At 35.4% G+C, this 24,641-nt stretch overlaps 2 protein-coding genes across 3 annotated transcripts; one reads left to right on the forward strand and one right to left on the reverse strand.

Annotated features, from left to right (window-relative positions):
• Positions 1-4,717: 4,717 nt before the first annotated feature.
• On the forward strand, positions 4,718-12,232 carry LOC111366326 (auxin response factor 19-like). Of its 2 annotated transcripts, XM_022987069.1 has the most exons (15): positions 4,718-5,397; positions 5,523-5,635; positions 7,316-7,414; positions 7,493-7,549; positions 7,788-7,943; positions 8,034-8,118; positions 8,217-8,307; positions 8,417-8,581; positions 8,710-8,832; positions 8,958-9,033; positions 9,122-9,263; positions 9,345-9,881; positions 9,972-11,245; positions 11,352-11,542; positions 11,748-12,232. In XM_022987069.1, exons 1-15 carry the CDS (start codon positions 5,334-5,336, stop codon positions 11,881-11,883), a joined length of 3,309 nt encoding a protein of 1,102 aa, XP_022842837.1. In that variant the 5' UTR covers positions 4,718-5,333; the 3' UTR covers positions 11,884-12,232. The 2 variants fall into 2 exon arrangements, with proteins under 2 accessions (XP_022842837.1, XP_022842836.1); XM_022987068.1 differs by having other exon boundaries at positions 4,720-5,397; positions 9,345-11,245.
• Positions 12,233-12,539: 307 nt separating this feature from the next.
• LOC111366327 (proteasome subunit beta type-6) lies at positions 12,540-17,452 on the reverse strand. Its single transcript, XM_022987070.1, has 8 exons — positions 17,220-17,452; positions 17,037-17,113; positions 16,113-16,168; positions 15,530-15,602; positions 14,694-14,805; positions 13,777-13,850; positions 13,276-13,350; positions 12,540-12,978 (listed from the first exon to the last, which is right to left on the reverse strand). The coding sequence occupies exons 1-8, from the start codon at positions 17,329-17,331 to the stop codon at positions 12,847-12,849; spliced, it is 711 nt and encodes a 236-aa protein (XP_022842838.1). The 5' UTR covers positions 17,332-17,452; the 3' UTR covers positions 12,540-12,846.
• Between the last annotated feature and the right edge of the window lie 7,189 nt (positions 17,453-24,641).

The following is a 24,641-nucleotide window of genomic DNA, read 5'->3' on the forward strand; positions in this document are numbered from 1 at the left end:
TAAGAATAGGGACTATAGGGAGAGTTTTCCCCTGCACACGGGGCAAAATGTAAATAAATGAAAATGGTGGGTGCCATTTGAAAAATGCAAAAAATGACTTGAGAGAGGGACAAATGAAACGATCTAAAATAATACATGCTACACTTACAGAATTGGTTCAGAGATAACACTTGACGAATATTCATTGAAAGTAGGGAAAAAATAGTTTAAATTAGGCGTTGTTGTATAAAAATAATGTTTACAAAAGTTCTGTACACATGGCTTTTTTCTCTAAAATACTTTTAAAAAATAAAAGTAGAGCTGTCAATGTCTTATAAGTATTGCATCAACCACCATGCCACGTGGCAGTCAAACCAATGAAATTAAGATTTTCTTGATTCTCATTTGATCCTATATTTTAATTAATCAGGGGATTAGAATTAATTAGGTATCTTTAAAAAGGATTTGTATGCATGTGATTAGGCCGCCCCCTACAAAGCATCCCTTTAATAATGGAAACTGAAATTACCTTGCAGCTTCTCGTCACATGACATTCGTTTGATGAAAATATTATTGGATAAAATTAGACAATTAATAAAGAAATTAAAATTTCATTTATCTATGCTCAAGAAAAAAATAATGACAAAATTAATTTGTAATATAATAATTTTTGAATTGAAAATATCAAAACAACAAACATATAGTTTTGACAATAATGTTTTCTAGTTAATATTTGATAATATTTTATTTATCCTTTAATTAAAAAGGTTGAACCCCAACCTTGAGAGTCTCCATCGCCCCGCCCCTAGAGCTTTGTGAGAGATGTAAATCGCGAGATGTGTACCAGTAGGCTAGGGAACAAGAGTTGTCTGTACACTGTGCTTACAAGGAGTTCAATTCCATGTCTCAATAATCGAATCCCCACACTGCGATTGTCAGCAAGGCGTGAGATAACCTCACTTCTATCTTTTGCACCACTGGACTATGCTCCGAGGGGCTTATTTATCCTTTAATTGATATTATGGAATGTGATTTTATGGTGTCAACATAGCAAGTTGATTGTAATCTAGTTCCTAGAGGGACAGTGCATAAAAATAAAGCTCAATAGTTAATAGATATTAATTTGAGTTATATTAGAAAAATAAAATGTGTGTCTGTAATAGAAAGTGTGATCAGAACAGAGATATCATCTTTTTATCCTATGACAAAAAATATATATACACTGATGATACTTTTAATTGTGAAGAAGCTAATGATATCTCCAACTGTCTCTTGGAATTCCTTAAGGAATTTAATTGATATCCACCAAGTAGTGAGTTCGAAAGTGACCTTAACAAAAGGACCACTACACTTTTCGTATGATTACAAGGAGTATGACTATATAGTTATTAGACTCTAAGTCTTTGGACGCAAACAGCTTTCTTCTATTGCTTATTAGGAGGTAGGTCAAGGCCTTAAATTTTACTAAAAAATGCACATGCATATAGCATCGTACTCTTGTATATAGCTCTCGTTTGGTGAGGATTAAAATAAAGATTTTTAATTTGAGTCAAAATCAATAATTAATTTCAATCTTATATTTCATGGATCTACAACTTTTTCAACTATACATTCATCAACTTTTGTTGAAAAAATAAGTTGAGTGGCTGACTTTAGCACAATTTTTGAGTGGGACCCGGTTGTTTATTTTGGAAGTTCAAGATTAATTTGTGTTCTCCTCCGTGAGAACATCAAAGTCATATTTTACATATCAAAAATGATGTTCGGGTAAATGAGAAATTAGAGCTCAAAATATACTAATTGAACGGAGTTTATGTGTTAAAGGAAAACCAATTAAGGTTTGTCTTATGTAGGAAAATTATAAAAGTAAATACCACTTTATATAGAATTTCACTTTGGAAGGGTGTGATCATGTGTAGCATAGAGACTCTTTCCACGTGCATGCGCAGGGGGCAAATTGAATCGAAATAGGTTACAGACTTGGAAAATTGGCCCTTAGGAGAGCCTACGTTCGTTTTGCCGAATTTTCCTCCAACTGATTTTTTTTTAAACTCCAAAACTGTCGAAACTCTAATATTCATTGTCATTATGTACGAGTTAATGCATTCATGGGGTTAAGCCTATATATGCAACCTATTTTTTACCATTCCACACAAGAACAAGAAGCAATATAGTATACAATTTCTGGATAATTTTGGTCTGCATACATAGGAATGTAAATGAGCCGCACCGAGTCGGCTCGGGAGTCTAAAGTTTCGGTTCGGACTCGCTCCAGTTAAAATGAACGAGCTTTTTTGCGGGCTCGAGTCAGGCTGAGCAAAAGCTCGCCCAAAAAAATAGGCTCGGCCCGAGCTTTTTCCGGGCCGAGCCTCGGGCCGAGCCGGACAGGCTCGTTCTCTCTTTCTTTGTTTTCCTAACCAAGCTTCTGCCTTTTCCTCAAATTTTAATTTTTTTTAAAAAGCTCGCGAGCTCACGGGTTGGCTCGGGCAAAGATTTTGTCTCCAAAATGGGGCTCGGCCCGAGTCTTGGCTCGGGTCTACTGAACCCCGAGCCGAGTCACAGGTGGCCCAAGTCGGCGAGCTCAATTGCCATCCCTATGCATACAGTATACAGTTTCTACATGTTCATATAGTCCCTTGCCAGTCCGGATTGACTTTTTTTGTGATATTGTTCTGAGACAAGTTCTGTTTAGCAAAGTAGTATTTGAAGTGCTCAAATTTTATTGTTCCTTCGTAATATCTTGGGATTAAACCTTAAGCACCTATGGTGAGGACACGAATCTGTTTTAAGTTTGTTGGACTAAATATTAGTGAATGAATACCGGACTAACAAATACTGGATGGACATATATAGGATTTGCAACTTATTGGATCGACACATATTGTATATGCAACTTACCAAATTGATGCACACCGTATATGCAACTTACCGTATGTGCAAATCCAGTATCAAAGTTCATTACGTATACGATAAACTGTACTTAAGGTATGCGTCAATCCAATAAGTTGCATATACGGTATGTGTCAATCTGGTAAGTTGCAAATTCGATGTATGTCCATCCAGTATTTGTTAGTCCGATATTCATTCACTAATATTTAGTACAACACTTTTATCAAGATTCACTAAATATTTGATTTTAATCCCTACAAAAAAGTTTTGAAATGTCAAATTTAACTATATAAACATAAATTATTGAAGTGGAAATAGTCTTAAACATAAATTATTGAGTAACACTTTGATGATACTTGTATCTATTTCACTAAAATTACTCGTGATATCGTGTAATTATTTATTCTAGAATCCATGATAAATTGTGTTCAGGAGAAATTACTCATTATTCCTTAAAGAAAAAGATACAAACCTACATTAATATAAATCAAATACCCAAAGAACTACTCCTCTAAGTAACGAATAACATGATTGTCAGACATGAGTAATATTGACTGTAAAGAACGAGATTTGTTTATACGTTAACTAATGTTATTTATCGGACTACTTCTTCGTCGACAGTGGCTCATTTAGACTTTTAGTTTAAATGACCAATTTTTACAATTTTAATGTTTTAAATTCCTCGAAATTTTGAAGTAAGGTTATTTACAAAAAAATGCAAGGTGAGATTATTAAGAGGTTGAGACATAATTCAAATCCCCCATTGTAGCTATCGATTCTGTCCAAGAAAGATAGTCTCTTTCGTCATGAAGTCAATCATCAATGGTTTGCTCATTCTAGGCCATATTACATGTTCCAATTTTAGGATCTTAGACCATTCCTTAACTATGTTGCTTGCATTTCATGACATTATTTATTTTTCCTATGTCACTTTTATTTATTTTGGTCCTAGACCTTTATTCTATAGACATTGGTAATAATCTCAATATATTAGTTCAAAATATGATCAAAATATTTTACAACAGAAAATAATGTTTGCTGCATTAAGTAGGAAGTTGACATAAATCTCTACCATCTATTAATATGAAAATCAATGTAAGAATGTGAATATGAATATGGTATATATTTCAACTTAATTCCAATATCCTTCTAGCTCCTTCCGCTTCTAACAGGGACTGAAACTACGACTGCCTGATTAAGATGTTTGTGGAACTTTCATTCTGAGGACGTTTTGATGGTGAAATGCACTATTGAGAGAAGATCGAGAGAAAACCACTCTAAGACTTCACTATGAAGTTTTCTATTTTGACACGAATAGTTAAATAATTTGCAATTTTATAGTATGATTTTATTATAACTTGTAGGAGACACATTATAGTAGTTTCAACTATGCAATTAATAAGCACAATAATGGTTTTCAATAATGTTTCCTTAATTATTACTACTATTATTTTTGAGGAGTTTGCACACAGAAAAATTATTCCCAATTGGCCTAAATTAATTTATAAGTTTTTTTCTGCATTATTGCAAACCCAAAATGACACAAAATAAATTTTTATCAACTGTTCCAACTGTCTCTTTTCAAACCGGACCTCTACAAAACTAATCCACAAAAATGAAATTAACCAAAACTCTGTAGTCCTTTTCATATAATTAATGAGGTAATGAGGTCAAAAAGGAGAATGATGAAAATTGTAACAAATATTCACTCCTCTTAAGTTTAGGGCCTAACCCTACCACTCATCTTTTTCAGGCATAATATTTGAATACATATATTTAAAGATAGAGAGAAGAGAGAGAGAGAGAGTAAATGGTTGACGTAGAGAGAGAAAACAGAGGAAGAAATACTTACATTATACACACAACAAAACAATATTTATAATAATATTATAAAAAGGTGAAAGCTTTGAGTAGAAAGAGAGACAGAGAGAGAAAAAAAGAGCAAGAAAGTTTGTCCTAAAAACACTAGAGAGACTTGTACAAAACTGCAGACTGCAAAAGGGAGCTTTTTTCGTGAAGAACGATGATAATAAGAGGAAGCAATATATACATATAGATATATGTAGAGAGAGACAGAGACAGAGACAGAGACAGAGACAGAGACAGTTTGTGTGTGTATGGAAGAGGGGAGGGGGCAATTCACTCAGCATACATTTTCTTCTTTTCCAAGAATCTCCTTTAAAACTTACTTTATCTCTCTTCATTTTCGCCGGTAAAATATCCTTCCGGCGAAGGAGACCAAACATTTTCTTTCTTCCTACTAAAAATTTTAATCTTTCATTTCCCTTTTACCTCCACATTTTAATTAACAGAAGAATTCGATTTCTTAGCTAAAAGAAAAGCTGACTCTTTGATCTAGTTTAAGGGTCCTTTCTTTTGGTCAAATCGGAGCTTTGATTTCTCCGGCGGGATGTATATCCAGTGAGAAACTCTGCTCTTTTATTTTAGCTGAATACAAATCAATAATGAAGACACCGTCAAACGGAGCCGGAGCTCAACCTGCGGCCGCCACCTCCGACGCAGCTGAAGGTCTTACTTTATATATATCTGCGTTTTCTTGGTTCCCTTCTGGAAGAAATCAATATAAACATTAATAAATAAATGGAAGAAAATATATTTATTGGGATTTTGTCTAACTCAATGGCAAATCGCAGGGAAGAAGAAGAGTATAAACCCAGAGCTATGGCAAGCATGCGCCGGCCCTCTGGTCAACATGCCGGTCGCTGGGACCCACGTCGTTTACTTCCCTCAAGGCCACAGTGAACAGGTCTTTTTTATTACCACCATGAATTGATTGGTATATAATAAATTGCACCTTGGTCTGGCTCAAAATGTGATCAGGGTATGTTTGGCAAGACTTTTGCTTTTGCTTTTACATAATCTAAAAGAGCTTGAGGAAGCTATTTAGTGGCTTTTTTGACATAACTTTTGCTTATTGATGAAGAGCTTTGGGAGGAAATTATCTTAATTTTTGTTTGAAAATTAATATTTAAAAGCACATTTCTTCTAATTATCAAAAACACTTTAACAAAATTAGCTAAATTGGTTCAAACGCACCTTTTAAGTTTCAAAAATTCCTTTTCGCTTTTCAAAAGTCATGCCAAACGTGCCTTAGATCAATTTCTCTAAAGGCTTTTCTAATCCAACAAAACACTGGATTATACAAAAAAATTCAAATTGGAAGCGGCTTTTGACTTTTTAAAGCATTACCATACAAACCCTAACACACGAAATAAGATGCACGGTTCAGCCTGTGATGGACTGTGTCACGTAGTTTATGAATGAAAGTAAATAGTCCCTAGGCCGGGTAGGATAGGGTAGATAATTTCAATCGTGCCACGTGATGATCAAAATCATGTGATGTGATCTCGATTTGGCTCCCGATTGAGCCACATTTTGTCAAAATTCATTTTTTCTCAAACTTATTTTCAACCTCACGTTCTTTTAATAAAATAATTTTGCAAGTAAATCCAAAATTTTTCATATTTTCCATCAATACACATTCTCAAAAAAATCACTATTACAAAACTCATTTTTCACCAAAAATGAGACTCAAACGGGGGCTTATACTGTCACAAAGAGAATTTCAGGCAGACAAACACACCATAACGAGAGACAGACAGGCAGACAGTTGCTGAGTTTGCTGAATCTGTAGCATAATTTGGTCACATGCATGGATTAATTACATTATTATTTATAACAAGTCAGTTACATTATGCCCTTGTTTGAGCCCCATTTTGGTGGAGAAAATGAATTTTTGAATAGTGTATTGATGAAAAATGTGTGGTTAAAAAATAAGAATTTTTTTTTTTATTTGCGTATAATATTATTTTATTGAAAAATGTGTGGTTAAAATGATGTCAAATCACTGTCGAAGAATATATTTTGTTTGAAAAAATGGGGCTCAAACAAGAGCTATATATATATATGTGCTTTTGTATTTATTTAGGTACTCGCTCCTAGCTTTTATGATCTGTTAATTGGATTAAATAATCTGATCATAAGATCTGGAAAATTGAGTGCCTCTAGATTTTGTCAAAGGTTAACTAGCATGTATATTGGACAATGGTAACCTGCGCACTGATGCTGGTGTGGGTTGGTTAATGGACAAGATTCGAGAGAATGAATTTATTTTGTTTTCTGAGACAGATTGATGGTGAGATTTGAACTCGAGAATTTACGGACCAAGATTTTAGTTTTCTGAATAAATATCTTAACAAATTCAAACTATGACGATAAATTCACTGCGAGTACTATGTCGCCGCTTTATATTATGTTTCTAAGAATTTCATTTGCTGAGAGACAGTATGCTGGAATTGAAAGTTCAATGTTTCACATTATTGTACCAACTGATAGCGATCATAAGATTCATAAGTGAAACTGCTGAAGAAATTTTCACTTTTTATCTAAAGATCTTATGTTACTATTTGTAAATTTTCATTTTCAGGTTGCTGCATCGATGAAAAAGGACGTGGATGCACAAATTCCAAACTATCCAAATCTTCCGTCAAAATTACTATGCCGCCTTCACAATGTCACTTTACTTGTATGCTGCCTCACCTTATGGCTTCTATTTCTCTTCAAGAACTTGATAATAAAGGTACTTAATTCTTTGCATTTTTAGGCTGACCTGGAAACAGATGAAGTTTATGCGCAGATGACACTCCAACCAGTTCCTACGGTAGGTACCTTTTAAACTGAAGAATTCCTCGTGCAGTGAAACTTCATTCTCTTATTTGCAACTTCAAAAATTGAGTTTAAGAGTACAGTCTCTGGCGACCTAATACAAAGATATGACTGCCCAACATACCCCATAGTTAAACTATGTCAATGAATTGGTGGAGGGAATAAGCGATACAATTAGGCTCCTCCACACAGTCCAACTTAGAAAACTGACTTTGTATTCGTCTGCTGTGCAGTTTGACAAAGAGGCTTTATTGCGATCAGATCTTTCGATGAAAACAAACAAACCTCCAATGGAGTTTTTCTGTAAAACCTTGACTGCAAGTGATACTAGCACTCATGGTGGTTTTTCTGTACCTCGCCGTGCAGCAGAAAAGACATTTCCTTCTCTGGTTAGTAAGAGGAATCCTTCTTTCACGGTCTTTGTCTCTACTACTGTCTTTTCATTTAAAGCTTATGTAAAAGAACGCTCATTTATTTAGGATTTCACAATGCAACCACCTGCTCAAGAGCTCATGGCTAGGGACTTGCACGACAATGTATGGACATTTCGCCATATTTATAGAGGTACGTTCACTCTGCTGCTATTTCTTGGATTGATTCTTTTTCCTGCTACTGGTAGAGTTTACATATTCTTTAAATGGTTGCAATTTCTAATATCTCAGGACAACCAAAACGTCACTTGCTTACGACTGGATGGAGTCTTTTTGTCAGTGGAAAGAGGCTTTTCGCAGGCGACTCAGTTTTATTCATTAGGTAATGAATGTAAGCCTTTGAAAGATTTCTTTCCTTCTTCCTGTACTTCAAATTAGTTTTAGAGTTGTCCAAAGAATGAGATAATCAGTAATCTCGCCCTCAAGAACAGGGATGACAAGCAGCAGCTTCTTTTGGGCATCAGACGGGCAAACAGACAGCCAGCCAACTTATCATCATCAGTTTTGTCAAGTGATAGCATGCATATTGGGATTCTAGCAGCAGCAGCCCATGCTGCTGCAAATAATAGTCCTTTCACCGTGTTTTACAATCCAAGGTCATCAACTTTTCTTAATTCTTGCTATACTTGTGGAATAATCTGTTCATGTCATGGACATTTTGGTGTAGATGATATTGCTTCTATGTAAGGTTACTGAGATGTTTTTTTCCTCCAAATCTGAGCAGGGCTAGTCCATCAGAATTCGTTATCCCTTTAGCCAAGTACTATAAAGCAGTTTGCAGTAACCAAATATCTCTAGGAATGCGCTTCCGCATGATGTTCGAAACTGAAGAATCGGGAACAAGAAGGTAGCGTAAACAACATTGATATGCCAATATTCTACTTATATTTGTTTAAAAATAACGAAAGTTAAAAATTTTAGTGTTTCTGTTATACCTACCTTCCCCTCATCTCAGCTGCATGCTTTCTGCAGATACATGGGCACAATAACTGGTATCAGTGATTTGGATCCAGTCAGATGGAAGAACTCCCAATGGCGTAATTTGCAGGTAATATTAGTGATATACACCGCCCTTCAGTAAATATTTTACTTCCACATTTCAAGTTGGCGAACTAACACTCTCATTCTGTATCCAGGTCGGCTGGGATGAATCAACTGCCCCAGAGAGACGCAACCGTGTCTCTATTTGGGAGATCGAGCCTGTAACTGCTCCATTTTTCATCTGCCCCACCACACCTTTCATCCGTTCAAAGCGCCCAAGGCAACCAGGGATGCCAGGTAAAACGAAAATAGGGTTTAATAAGCCGATTTATATATCCATTCGGAAAGGAGTAATATTTATTATGTTTCTCCTTGCAGATGACGACTTGTCTGATCCCGATAATCTATTCAGGCGGATGATGCCCTGGCTTGGAGACGACTTTGGCATGAAGGATCCTCAAGCTCTGCAGGGCTTGAGCTTAGTTCAGTGGATGAACATGCAGCAAAACCCCTCATTGGCTAACTCAATGCAGCCAAACTGTTTAAATCCTTTGTCTAGTTCCATTCTACAAAACTTTTCAGGTGCAGATCTGTCACGTCAGTTAGGTTTCCCTGCACCCCAACATAACAACTTACAGTTCAATACTCCGAGGCCAACCCAACCTGTACAACAACTAGATCAGTTCCAAAAGTTCCAGGCCTCCACATTGAACCCTCTGGCCTCGATTATACAGACGCAGCAGCAGTTTACTGACACTATGCAACCACCAAGACAAAATTTAATGAATCAAACTTTACCAACGAGCCAAGTTCAGACTCAACTTCTGCAGTCCCAGAATCCGATCCGGGCTCAGAATGTTCTGCAGCAGCAGCAGTCCATTATGAACAACCAGCTTCAGAGAAGTCTTTCGCAAAATTTGCCTCAACAGCAGCAGAATCCTAGTCAAGTTCAGCAGCAGCAGCAGTCCATTATGAACAACCAGCTTCAGAGAAGTCTTTCGCAAAATTTGCCTCAACAGCAGCAGAATCCTAGTCATGTTCAGCAGCAGGACATAATGTCGTTTCAATCCCCGGATCATGTAAGCCAACAGTTGCATGTGCCTGAGAACCAAATTCAGCTTCAACTTTTACAGAAACTCCACCAGCAACAACAGTCACTTCTAGCACAGCAATCTGCAATACAAACACCTTCCCCACTGACACAACACCAGGATCAGCAAAAGCCGCTTTTAGACATTTCCCAGAAATTCTCTTGGTCTGTGACAGGCCAACTGCCGGAGGCATCTCAATCAAAATCGACTATGCTCCCGCAGTCGCATGTTATCCAGCAGCAAATGACAAGAAATAATGGCCAAACCAATCTCTTGTTTGCCCAACCAAAACTTCCGCAACATCAACAATCTGAAACACAATCAGAATTGCCTGGATTTGTGGGGAACATCACAAACACGATGAACAACCAGCTTTCTGCAGGTGACATCAGTTTGTTGATGGGAGCTGCAGGTGGAGTCCAATCTGGGATCACTGATGAGGTTCCATCTTGTTCGACTTCACCATCCACAAACAACTGTCCAAGTGCAGTTCAGTCTATGCTGAATGGCAGAAACCACCGAAGTACAATAGCAGGGGATGAGATGGCTCAGTCTTCTGCCACACTGTTGAGTTCAACAGGCATAATGAACATGTCTTCTAATGGTCTCCTAGTTAAGGAGTTGCAGCAAAAACCTGACATTAAGCCTTCAGTGAACATATCCAAAAGTCAGAACCAAGGACTTTTTGCAACACAAACATACCTCAATACTACTGGAACCCATATAGATTATTTGGATAGCTCATGTTCAGCAACATCAGTTCTTTCTCAAAATGATGTCCAGACGCAGCAAAGCAACCACGCATCTTTCAATTCTCAGTCAATCTTGTTTAGAGCCACAAGTCAGGACAGGGAACTTGATGGTGATCAAAGGAATACCAATGTTCTTGGGGCTAACAGTGGCAACCAGTTAGGCATTCCCATAATACCTGACCCATTGGTCACAAAATCTATGGTGGGATCAGCTGATTTCTCTAATAATCTCTCATCTGGAGGAGAAATGCTTTCCAACTATGAAAATCCCAAGGAAACTCATCCAGAACTTTCATCATCAATGGTTTCCCAGTCGTTTGGAGTTCCAGAGATGACATTCAATTCAATTGATTCCACAATAAATGATAGCAGCTTCATGAACGGAGGAGCGTGGGCTCCACCACCACAGATCCCTCGAATGCGGACGTATACAAAGGTTGATTCTTATATGCTCAATGTCGCAAAGACATGATTATATTTAACTCTTATTCTGTTTGCATTCAAGTTTTCTGGCCTAACTTGGCAAGCATGTTACTATGAAGGTGTACAAGCGTGGAGCTGTTGGCAGATCAATTGATATTGCACGTTACTCGGGTTATGAAGAGCTTAAACAAGATCTGGCCCGTAGATTTGGCATAGAGGGACAACTGGAGGACCGACAGAGAATCGGTTGGAAACTTGTGTATGTGGATCATGAGAATGATGTCCTGCTGGTTGGGGATGATCCTTGGGAGTAAGTCTTCAAACTCATCATTTTCATTTCAGCTTTATTTATCAATTTCAGCATTCTCCTTATATTTGTATGAACAACATAAATATCGACCGAATTTCTGTGTTCCTTTTTTGCTTCAATTTTGTTGTTTCATATACAAATGGTTGCTTCCTTGGATAAAATGCCAATGTTACCCTGAACATTTATGGTAAATTTTTGGATTCAGGGAATTCGTGAGCTGCGTACACTGTATCAAGATCCTTTCACCTCAAGAAGTCCAACAAATGAGTTTGGAAGGAGATTTTGGAAACAGCATCCTTCCAAATCAAGATTGTAGCAGCTCAGACAATGGTGTAAATTAGCTAAAAATTCTTCCTTTGGAACTTAACAACGATACTGTGTAGAAAGTTTATCCTTTCTAACAGTTCGTTACTTTGAACTCATAGCCGCAGATTAATGCAACAGCCATTGATCGAGGCCTAAGATCTTGTAATAGGTACTGGTACAAAGGGACAACTTAAATTGGTATAGATTAAAGCTTTTGGCAGGAAATTTGCTTGTTCTTAATATTTCCTCTCATGTAAAGAAATTATCGTGGCTGAAGTTCTTTGTAGCAAGAAAGAACTAAAATATGTATGAGGTAGTTTCCGACTGTGTAGACATGTCTACATTTTTCAGTCAATGAAATCTTCCCCAATGATTTTCAGAGAAGTGACCCCTTTTTTTCCGGGCCAGTAGCTCCAAATATCATACAAGTAACCTTGTGAGAGCATTTTATTTGTTTCCCTACTTTGTTGCAAGGATTACTGAGAATTTTATGGAATTTTTAATCCTTGTTTAAAATTTTTTTATATCTAATATTGTGTAACAAATATATAAAAGTTAATAAAACATTCTGTAAAACCCGCTTTGACATTTGGTCGGAAAGAAACTTGGAGAAGCAGAGAGAATGACAAACATTCCCCTTCCCTTATATTGTTTATAATTAAGAAGAGAACAGAGGGAGAAATACATTTCAAACAAAGAATCCATGCTCCCATGGAAGGCCCATAATACCCTGTTATCAGTATACACGATTTTAATGTCTCCACAGAAGATGGATATTTTGAAAATAAGCCAAAAAGTCGGTTTCAAGGAGTAAATCAAAGATATGGGAGCCATTCAACTGCTGAAACAGAATTTAATTAACCTCCAACAATGTAAGAACGAGCAAAAGATTTCCAAGAAAAATAGTACAGTTCATCACATGTAATCCAGTGTGCTCAACTTTTTTTGATAGGTAATCGAGTGTGCTCAACTACCAGTTGATGCTCAACAATTTGGATCTAACTGACCATTGGTTCAGGACTGCCTGTCGACAAAATATCCAACAGTGAGTTCTGAGGCTCCAGCTCCTCATGCCACAGAGACAGCTTGTCACCTGGGTAAAACTTCCTTGTAACCCCTTCTGAGTTAATCTGCAGTTTCAAAAGGTAATCAGGATTAGCTTAGCTTAAACTAACTTATTTACCTATAAGTAAACTTTTAAAGTTTACCCAAACACGCTCTTAAATATTCATCAGCCAACACAAACTACTTCACAGTTAAGCAACGATTTAATCAATGTCAATCAAACCATGTGCAGGGGCTACTGAAAACAAGAAATCCAACAATAATAAAAGGAAAGATCTGAATTCCATGTCCAACATCAACATGAGGAGGAGATTTCACCAGGTAGGAGCACATATAATACATAAACGATTAAGTTAACTCACAGTCACAGTCCGAACAACACCACCACTAGCACCATCCCGAGCAATAGCAAGAGAGACTGCCTTCACCACTAATTGCTGCAGGGACAGATGGAGACAAAAAATTAGCAGTCAGCCATACTCATGGTAAACATGCCCACCATTACTGAAATATCCAGAGCAACAAGAAAAATAATCTGTGAATTTTTTCACGTTTCTATCAAAACAGGATAGATTCTGTTCAGGATGAAAACCACAAAAGTGGGAAGTAAATCAATTTATGTGAGCTTCGAAGGACCCATTCCAGGCGAAGATTCTCTGGAAGCGACAACGCCTCCCACCTAGAATAGATAGATCAAACCATGTTTCCATAGATGAATCGTAAATTATATACTTGTTTGAAGTTGAACAGAGTAGTTTCAAAACATTAGGCTGCGATACGTGCTCAAGAATATATGTTCCTAAACCCTCATAAGTAGGAAAACTAGTAGCAGCTCAGAAATATTTAAATCGCGCTATATAAACCTCAGCTTCCTCTTGGGTCATCCCTTCCTTCCATGCTTGGTCAAAGAATCCGTACAAATAACTGGAGCCAGATCCTAATGTGAAACAGAACAATTGTCAGGAATCAAGAAACCGTCAACCATGAGCTGAAACACTTGCCAATTAATTTGTAACTTGAATAATCCTATATATATTGATTGAGATGACATCTAACAATGTCATTGGACAAGCAAAATGGAGAGCCTTTTGATAATGGAAGGAAAACTAAGGTGCTAAATGGAAAATGTGCACCAGAATGTACTTTATTAATTTAGAGCAAAATCAACAGCAAAATATCAATAAGAGGATTCCTTAAAAAGTTTCTACATAGAAGTTAAGAAAGTGGATGACAATCTCAAATTTGGAACCATCCAAGTCTGAAAGACAGTCTAATTAGTTTGTAAAGTTCCACTTTATGTATACGTATAATATCTATTTAGTGATTGAATATAGTTATATTTAATAGGAACATAAATAAGTAATAATATGGATCGTGTGTTGAATATATTTAATCACTACAAACAACATCTACATTGGTTTAAATAGAGCCGGTTGTGGTCTAGAACTAAACCCACCCAATTGAAAGCTCCTCCTTGTAATTTACAACTACCAAAGTCAGTTAAGGATGCATTAGTAGCAATTATGCCCTGTAACCAATTTACTACCACCATCTAACACACTGTCAAAATCCAGAGCAAATAATTAACAGATAAATTTGCTGGGGTCAGAACTTTATAAACAACAAGATGTGCCAGTAAAGCTAAATCAACAAGCTCGATAAAAGTTGAGAAAGAACAGTACCCAAAAAAAAAAAAATTAAAAAATTAAAAACACTAGACAAAGTCAAAAAATCATGTAGTGACAGTGTAAATCATGAGAAAAGGATAGGAAGGTCAAACCTCCAATAGCAAAAGGTTGCTCCAAGATTGTCCCTCCCAGAGGAATTCCATATATTTTACCACCTTCATATTTGTCCCATCCACCAATAATGAGACCAGTTTGCAGCATATTCTGCAAAGTCAGAATACTTGCAGATATATCAAAAGGGCAAAAAAAAGAAAAGAAAAGAAAAAATTCAACTGCTACCTCCAACACATTCCTCAGACCTAGTAAAAGGCATAAGAGTAAAAGACATAACAAGCTTACCATAACAAATAACTGACAAACCATTTGTATGTTTATTTCCCATCAAATAATTCCCAACTCCCAAGATAGTAAAGGTGCAATTAAGGAAGAATTAGTTACAGAAAACTGAAAACTTACGTATTAAGTCTGTAATAACTTCCTATATTTTGTATCTTTTTAGGTGCCAAGATAACTTGCATGATAGATTCTTCAAGTAGTAAAAGATAACTTCAGCCAAAAACAAAGAAAATAAAAGAACTGAAGAAAACTATTTCAAATACATTAGATATTTATATAGGGAGTGGAAGGAACTGCTAGTGCCTGTATATTTCAATTATGTTACAATTCTAAAGATAAAAAAGATAGCCAATTTTATCACAATGAAATTTAAATTTTACAGCAGATATTTGTGACCGATTTCCATCTTTTCAAATTCATGGTTATACTTCCCTCAAAATTTAGATTTCCAGAATCAATTTCCATGTGTTAAACTAACAAAATTGATATGAAACTGACTAATAAGGATGACATTTTTCACATGTCGAAAGGAATTTTGAATCTGCAGAGATTATGTAGATCTGAGACTTTTTAATGAAAATTTTATACAAACCTTGTTGTTGTAAGATAATAATCTGACAAGGTTTGCAGCAACCTTGACAGTTGACGGCTGCCCAAGTTGTATCCTGCATCAACAAGCATGCCATCACAAATCCATATTTTTCTTATGTAAATGTATCTGAAGCATAAGACTAGAGAAATATCTCTGCTGAGTAAACCATTTGACTTCAACATAATAAGAGTACACTAGCAGAATACTAGAGTTTTAAAGTGTTTGATATAATTTCAGTTCCACCCAAAAAACCAATATCAGTTAGTTAGTGAAAAAATAATAATTGTAACCATTTCTCTTGGAAAGTAAACTATCATGTAAAAGAATATTACTTTTAAGGGATGAAAGTTAGGGCAGAAAAAATAATTCAACTTGACTTTGTAAAGCGATGAGAAGTTGACACCATGAAGGTCGTTATAAAGAAGATACAACATAAGAAAGGAGAAACTATGATGTATTTTCTGAACCTAAAGGCGAGTGTCCCATGCTTTATTTTATAGTGATTTTTAGGTATCATCTCATGAATGAAAGGATGCACGTGGAATGTAAAGTAAGTGATAGAAATGCAGGAATATTTTCTTACGTGTGTTGATGGAGAAAGTAGCGGACATAATCAGAAACAATCTGTGAATCTGCAGCCTGACAAAGTAACATTGTAAAATGTGAGGCACATACACATATTTCGGAAAAACATTAAAGATTGTTCAACTAATTGGTTCCTGCTTGGTCCACCATTTAAGAGTTCACTCTTTAACTATTGGTTACATGCCTACTAGAATTATCTCTGATCAAATTTGCAAGGTAAAGAAAGTCTATGTTTTCAACCAAGACTTTGAGAGATTCAGAGAAATAAATCTAAAACCTACTCTTCTTAAAGAACCATGGTTTGTCATTATGCAAGTAAAATCTAAAAGCTTCAAGAAATTTTAGCTGTCTGCCATGAAGCCACATAGTTAGCAACTATTTTCCTAGATGCCGTTAACCATGCTCAATAGCTAAAAGAAGAGCACTATAATTATTTGATGCCAGAAGTCCAGATGAAGGATAAAATCAAGGAAAGTAGGTGTGCGCAGAGAATTGTGGTATAGTTTAATAAAGGACAGGACAGGACAGGCCGGGCCAATTTAGAAACAAGCTGCCTATTTAAACTCCAATCCAAACTCTCAGGTGACTGTAATTTCACCATTGATATAAAAATCTTTACTAAAGCTCCTGTATAGAGTATTCTTTATAACAAACACTAATATCTAATCCAGAGGTTTCTTCTAGGCAGGTTAAATAGTTTAATAGATTGCTTTATGCACCATTCAGGCAATGCACGAATAATAGCACTCCTCTCAATTTGAGCATGTTTAGGAGTGCTTAAACTTCTAAGATCTAAACCCAAATCACTGTACCTTGATATTTTCAGATTTCCCTAATCGCTTTTCACAGTTAAACTTAACAATGGCATTTCCTTTCCCCATAAATATGACAAACAAGAAGGACCAGTTACGTAAATACGTACCGAGCCAGAACGACACATGTAGACATTATCAGTCAACTTGGTGATTTTATCCGACGCCCTGTTCGCCACATACATTCCTGCAAAATATAAATCCAAAATTTTACAATTAACATAAAAATGTAAAACTTAATAAAAAAAATCTTATTTAGTATTAAAAAAGGAATTGTTGTACGATGGAGTTACCAGTGCTGGTTCGAGAGTCCGCGCCGAGAACAACCCCGCCATCGTAGGTGACACCGATGATTGTGGTTCCCATCGAGTGTGGAGCATTGAGATCACCCGCGCTCACGTCCATGATGTGGTTCTGTGTGGATCGATCAATTGAACTAAAATTGAAGTAATTTAGCAGAAGAAAACCTTAGAACGGGTAGGGGAAAAGAAGAGGAGCAGAGAATAAAAACAAAGTTTTCGTGCCGAAGAAGAAGAGAGGCGAAAAAATGTAAGAGTTGACAGTTTGGTCCTCAAACTTTTAAATTGTAGTAAGTTACTTTTGGGTGAATTGCATGTTGCCCCTTCGAAATATATTGATTGCTAAATTAAGGAATTATAAACTTCGACTCCTTTGAGCTTTGGCTAATTGTGAAAATCCATAGTTAAATTTATTTCCAAATAATGCACATGAAAATAATGCTACTCATATAATGAACAACCTAGAATGTAGTGGACTTCTTGATTAACGTGCACCCAATGAATACGATTACTCTGCTTTAAATGTTCAAAGTTATCTAATCTATCTCTAAAGAAGATAAGCACTCACTCATTCTCGACCAAGATCAAGTATAAAAAACAGAGTTAGGTAGATATACTCGATCCTTGTTGAGTAGGAAGACAAACATGAAAATAAAATAGGAATTTGCAAGCTCATTACTAAAACAACTTTTGTACATCTGAATATATAACTAACTACAAGCACAAGATATTCCTTTGATTCTTAGATTTTGAGACAAATACTAGAGGAGTTCTTTGTTGAACTTGTTAGTAGTTTGGTATCTTTTCACTCTATTCGAATTTCTATTGGTGATGTATCCTATCCTTTAATGGCTACTTATGCTTTCATAACTGAGGATCACTTGCCTACAAAAAGTTGTTAAACGGCTCGTTATAGGTTCACACAGATTATCCAACAAGGTCTTTATTGGAATATGATAATCATATACTTCTTATTGGGATGCAATCATTGATTCTTCATAGAGTTCAGTTGTCATGGACAAATAGATTGATTAAAATTTGTGTGGATGAGCTATTGGGCTGTGATGTCAATAAGTGGTCTAGTCCAATATGGGCATTGATGAAATTCTTTAGAAAGCCCAATTGATACTATTGCCATTGCCCAATAACACAATGTGCAATGGACTATAACCCTGCCAAAAATAACTTAAACACTTGTGCTGTTTTGGACCCTTTGATCTCCTAACCTAAAATCTACGATGGTGATGATTTTATATATATTTGATCCGAGTGCTTTTTTTTTTCTTTCAATCTATTCGTCTGATTTGTTTGAGAAGCTTCTGGGTTCTCTTTCTCTCTCTGGTTCGACTCTGTATCTTCTTCTTTTCTTTTTCTGTGTGAACTTTGTGGTATAACAAAAAACTCTTGGTCTTGTGGTTAGATTTGAATGGTTGGAGTTTGTGTGATTCTTTACCTTGAGTTTGAGAGAGTTTTGGTTGATTTTTTTTGAAAAGATTTGGGTCCATTGAAACAAATGCCTTTGTTTTGTAGTTTAGGGTTATGGTTGGTGGATCGTTCATGTTGTGAAGACGGGGACAATGGATATCTGAGCCCAAAATTTGTGATCTCTTGATGCTAATGTAGATCTAAAGTCTATAATTTTTTGAGTCGATTCTTGGGTCTTGAGTTGTAACAATGTTATCAGAGCCTTCTAACTGGTCGAGTCCCATCTTCGAGATTTGGTCATGGAAAATCAATTTTCACAACCGAATCTTATGAGATCTAATGAGCCGTGGAAACCCTATATTCAATTGGTGACGGATCTTGGTTTTCAGTTAATGATTCTTTAAGAGATACTGGTTCTATAATGGTTATTGTTGTTGAATCTTGTAGAAAATAAGTCAGATCTTGGATTTCCTTTGTGAATCGTTCTGTAAATACCTGGGTATTTGAAGTGATACTCAAAATTGTTGGTTATAAATTCCTAACCCCTTTTATTTTTCTTTTAATAAATTTCATTACCGTGTGTTATGAAATTGTGTGCATTCTTTTTATATTGAACGTTCTATATATCTAGGCTTTGTGATTGATTATTAATTCTTTGTCTTCAATCTTGTAATCCTTTCTTTGTATCTTTGTGATTTTGAATTGAGGTCTTTGAGCCTCACGGAATCTTGGTGAATTTAATACACGTCAAAGTTGAAGTGGTCCTCTATACTCTGCATTGTTAATATTGTGCTATTTCACAGTGTTATATTCCTATGATATTTCATATTGTGTGTGATACTTTGTGTTGTCCAACATATCTGTTTCACACTTCTGCTTGAATATTAACCCTTAAATATTTTCTTGTGTTGATTAAAAACTTCAAATGACAACTACCACGTTTGAACTTGGAGTTTTAAATAGAAAAATGGAATTTTCCCATTTGGCAGCAAAAAATGGGGAGGGGGAGGTCTTATTCAACAAAAGGTTTCAAAGGCTATAAATGGTGAATATCTTGCAACTATGTCTGATGAACAAAAAGTTAAATCTGATAAATTTGCCTATACTTCCATTATTCTTCACTTATCTAATCAAGTATTAAGAAATGTAGGAAAGCTTGATAATGCTAAAGCCTTGTAGGAGAAATTACAGGAACTTTATTTGGTTAAGTTATTACCCAATAAAATTTTTCTTTTAGAAAGCTTCTTTAGTTTCAAAATTGATTTGTCCCGAGACTTAGATGGTAATGTTAACACTTTTAATAAGTTAGTACAAGATATTACTAATGCGAGGCACAAAGTATTTGAAGAATATAAGGTTGTGATTCTTCTTAATTCTATACTCGAAGTTTATAAAGATATTAAACTATCATTAAGTCTAGCAGCGAGTCTTTCACCCCAGAAATAGTTATTAATGCTTAAGAAGTAAAGAACTGGAAGCTAAAACTGAAAGGCATGGTAAGGAGAGTGAAAACTTGTTTGTGAGAGGTAGATCACTCACTAGATAGGGTAATAATCAGGGATACCAAAATAGTCAGGGAAATAATACATTTTAAAAAAAGGGGAACGGTAAGGAAAGGTCAAAGTCTAAAAATGGAAATAGAAAATGTTATGGGTGGGGCAGGACAAGACACTATATTAAAGATTGCTACAAAAAGAAGAATGAACAAAGAGAGGTTAAATAGATGAAGGTAATGTTGTTGAGCCTCTAGGTGAGAGGATAATAGATGTCTATGTTGTGATTGAATCCACCTCTGATTTGAATGTTGCAATTTCTACAGATAATTCTGGTCAGAGTATAGAATGGATTTTAGATTCAGGTTGTACCATTCATATGACCTTTAGAAGACATTGGTTAGTAGACTTTAAGGATTATGATGGAGGTGAGGTAGTTATGGGCAATAATGCAGCCTGCAGAATTCTGGGGGATAGGCAGCGTGACTTTAAAATTTGAAAATGGGTACACCTTTACCTTGGAAATGGTGAGGTTTGTATCAATCTGAATAGAAATTTAATATCAATGGGAAATTTAGATGACATAGGCCTCAAAGGAAATTTTGGAGATGGCCTTTTGAAAATAGTTAAGGGATTCTTAGTTATTTTCTAAGGCACTAAAAGAAATGGGATCTATGTCACTAAAACTAATGTTTTAAGTCACACTGTAGAATCTTCTATGACTGAGAATATGCAACCATTAAATAGCATAATAGATTGGCCCATGTGAGTGAGAAAGGTTTATACATTTTAAGTAAGAAGGGGGGCTTTAGTAATGATATGATCTCTAAAATTCCTTTTTGTGAATATTGCACCTTAGGAAAACAACATAGGTTTTACTTTAATACTGGAAAACATAAAGCTATATCTATCCTGAAGTATTTACATTTTGATTTGTGGGGCCCATAATCCACCACCTCTCTAGGTGGAAATAGATAATTTTTATCCTTAATTGATGATTTTTCAAGAAAAGTGTGGGTATTCCTTTTGAAACAAAAATTAGACACCTTTGACTTTAATTGAAAAACAAAAGGACAAAAAGATTAAAATTCTAAGGATTGACAATGATCTAGAATTTTGCAATTCTAATTTTGATAAACTATGTAAAAAATGATGGGATTTTAAAACATAAAATTGTACCACATATTCCACAATAGAATGGTATAGTTGAGAGGATGAATAGGACAATTTTTGGATAAAGTCAGATGTATGATGTTTAGCTCAGGTTTTGCTAAAGTATTGTGGGGAGAAGGCTGTTATGATAGCTGTTTATATCATAAATAGGACCTCAACTAGTTCACTAGATGGAAGAACACCTGAAGAAGTGTGGATGCGAAAATTAGCTGATTATACACACTTAAGAGCCTTTGGCTGTGCAGCCTATTCCCACCAAAGTATAGGAAAACTTGAGCTAAGGTCCCAGAAATGTGTTTACATGGGATACCTAAAATGAGTGAAAGGGTACATGCTTTGGTGAGAGAAAATAGGGGTTTTAAGATGATAACCAATAGAAATGTTACTTTCAATGAATTTGAAATGCCTTGTTCAAATGAAAGAACCCCTAGTGATGTGCTTGAGGACCAAGAATAAGAAAAAACTAGGCTGCAGGTAGAGAGCTTGAGCCCTCACCTGACCTCATTATTGAAAATCAAGGTGAAAACGAAATTTGTGAAGAATTAGGTGAGGATAGTGCTCAAGAGTCTACTGGTGAATTAGTGAACCCCTTAAGTGATTATCAATTAACTAGAGATAGGACTAGAAGGGAGATAAGAGATCCTATTAGAATGAATGACTTTGTCTTTTGCTATCCTATCATATCAAGATTTGGCCTTTAAGGAGCCAAAATCCTATGAAGAGGCTATTAGTTGCCAATTTTCTAAGGAATCACAGCTTGCTATGGAAGAGAAAATGAGATCCTTCATACAAAATAATACATGGAGCTTGGTGCTTAAACCTGAAAATAAGTCTTTAGTTGATTGTAAGTGGGTTTATAGTATTAAGGAAGGAAATTCTCCTAATTAGCCTCTTAGATCAAAGTCAAATTTGTGGTTAAGGGGTTTACCCAAAAGCCTGGCATAGATTACAATGAAATTTTCTCCTTAGTTGTCAAATACACTACAATAAGAGTTATGTTTGCATTGGTTACACAATATGATCTTGAACTGGAACAAATGGATGTTAAAATTGCTTTTCTATATGGTGACCTTGATGAAACAATATACATGAAACAACCACAAGGATTTATAGATAATAAAGGTCTAATCATGTATGTCTTTTAAAAAGATCCTTATATAGCCTAAAACAATCACCTAGGTAATGGTACAAACGCTTTGATAACTTTGTGTCTTCAATTGTTTTTGTAAGGAGTTTATTTGATCATTGCCTCTATTTTAAAAGGAATAACAACAACTATGTGATTGTATTCCTGCTTTTGTATGTGGACGATATGTTATTAATTGGCCAAAAATAAGTAATAAAAATGACATTAAGAAAGTGGTAAGTGCTGAATTTGAGATGAAGAATTTAGGACATGCTAGGAGAATATTAGGAATGGATATTAAGCGAAATAATCTCAACAGTTATTTATTTTATCACAAACTGATTATGTGAAAAAGGTTCTGTCTAAGTTTACTATGCTTGATTCTAAGCTTGTGACTTTACCCCTTGACATCATTTTAAATTTAGTAAAGATCAAAGCCCACATGATGATCTGACATTAAATACATGGAAAAAGTACCTTATTCTAATGTTTTTGAATTTGTCATGTACACTATGGTATGCACGAGACCTGATGTTGCACATGTCATAAGCTCCTTGAGTAGATTTATGGCAAATTCGGGCCATGAACATTGGTCTACCATGAAATGGTTATTAAGGTATGTAAAAGGATCTCCTGATTTATGCTTATATTTTAAATCTAGTAAAGAGGGAATTAACTTGAAGGAATTTGTAGATTCTGATTATACAGGTAATAGGGATAACAGGAAGTCTATTACAGCTTATATGCTTACTTTGTGTGATACTTATCGTAGAGTGAAAACCCATAAATACCAAGGCGTTATCAGACTCAGTTTACCATCAGATCAACACCACAGTTAAGAAACAACCCAAACACCCAACCTCACTTCTTCCCACTTGCGGTTACTTTAGAGTACCCACAAAGAGATCACCAAGAAAAGGCGAATATCACACAAAGATTAAGCACAAAGGTTGCATCTGTGCCCATGTTTGAAGGATTGTACTGTGTATGTATCTTTTCAAGTCTTACCACTTTTTGTGATATGATATCTCTAAGGAAATGTAGTCTAACATCAATGTGCTTAGTACGTTCGTGAAAAACACGATTTTTGCATAAATGTATAGAGGACTGACTATCGGAATATACTACCACATAATCATTCAAGATATATAGTTCATGAAGTAGGCCCCAAGCCACAAAGCCTCTTTAATTGCTTCAGTAGTAGTAATATATTCTGACTCTATTGTGAATAGCCCAATAATGTGTTGTAACTGTTATTTCCAACTAACATAAGAATTAGATATGGTGTTTACATACTTGATTCTGGTGCACCTTTTCATATGACATATGAAAAGAATTGGTTTTAAACTTACATATATCTAATACTGGGCATGTTATGTTGTGTGATAATTTTGCCTATACGATTGCTAAAATTGGTGACATTTATATAATGTTTGACATTGATTTTGTGTACACCTTGAAAGAAGTTAGATGAATTGTCTAGGAATTTGATTTCAATAGGAAAACTTAAAAATGATGGCTTTACCGATAAAATTGGAAATGGAACGTTAAAGATGATTAAGGGTGCTTTAGTCTCTATTAAGGGAACTAAAAAAACAACCTTTATATTACTACTGGACAAGTGATCAAAGGTTTAAACTTCTCTATTTCTTCTACCAAGGTTGATCACATACATACATTGCATAACAGGCTTGCACATGTAGGCATTAAGAGACTTAAGCTTCTTAATGATAAATGTGCATTTAGTAATGACTGTGTGTCTAATTTATTATTCCATGATCATTGTGTAGTTGGTAAGTATCATAAAATATCTTTCTCCACTAGTGTTCATAAGGCCAAAGGTATGCTTGAATATGTGCACTCTAATCTGTGGGGTCCTGCTAGTAATCTTACATCGGGTGGGAATATGTATTTCCTATCTATTATTGATAACTACACTAGAAAAGTGTGGGTTTATCTTTTGAAAGATAAATCCAACACTTTTCACAACTTTAATAACTGAAAAAGACAAGTGAAAAACCAAATTGGCTAAAGGATTAATTTCTTAAGAACAGATAACGGCCTAGAATTTTGTAACACCGCATTTAACAGTATGTGTAAAGAAAATGAAACAACAAGACAGAACTGTTCTTTACACTCACCAGCAAAATGAGGTAGCGGAAAAGATGAATAGAACCATACTTGATAAAATACGTTGCA

Source organism: Olea europaea, chromosome 17 (genome assembly GCF_002742605.1).
Source record: "Olea europaea var. sylvestris chromosome 17, O_europaea_v1, whole genome shotgun sequence".
NCBI lineage: Eukaryota > Viridiplantae > Streptophyta > Magnoliopsida > Lamiales > Oleaceae > Olea > Olea europaea.

Excerpts from the sequence above, each read along its gene's own strand:
- LOC111366326 (XM_022987068.1), top strand. The coding sequence starts at position 5,334 with ATGAAGACACCGTCAAACGGAGCCGGAGCTCAACCTGCGGCCGCCACC. Across the intron at positions 5,398-5,522 it reads CACCTCCGACGCAGCTGAAG|GGAAGAAGAAGAGTATAAAC; the intron begins GTCTTACTTTAT and ends GGCAAATCGCAG. Across the intron at positions 8,308-8,416 it reads GACTCAGTTTTATTCATTAG|GGATGACAAGCAGCAGCTTC; the intron begins GTAATGAATGTA and ends CCTCAAGAACAG.
- LOC111366327 (XM_022987070.1), bottom strand. The coding sequence starts at position 17,331 with ATGGACGTGAGCGCGGGTGATCTCAATGCTCCACACTCGATGGGAACC. Across the intron at positions 14,806-15,529 it reads TATTATCTTACAACAACAAG|AATATGCTGCAAACTGGTCT; the intron begins GTTTGTATAAAA and ends CTGACTTTGCAG. Across the intron at positions 12,979-13,275 it reads GTGTTGTTCGGACTGTGACT|ATTAACTCAGAAGGGGTTAC; the intron begins GTGAGTTAACTT and ends TTGAAACTGCAG.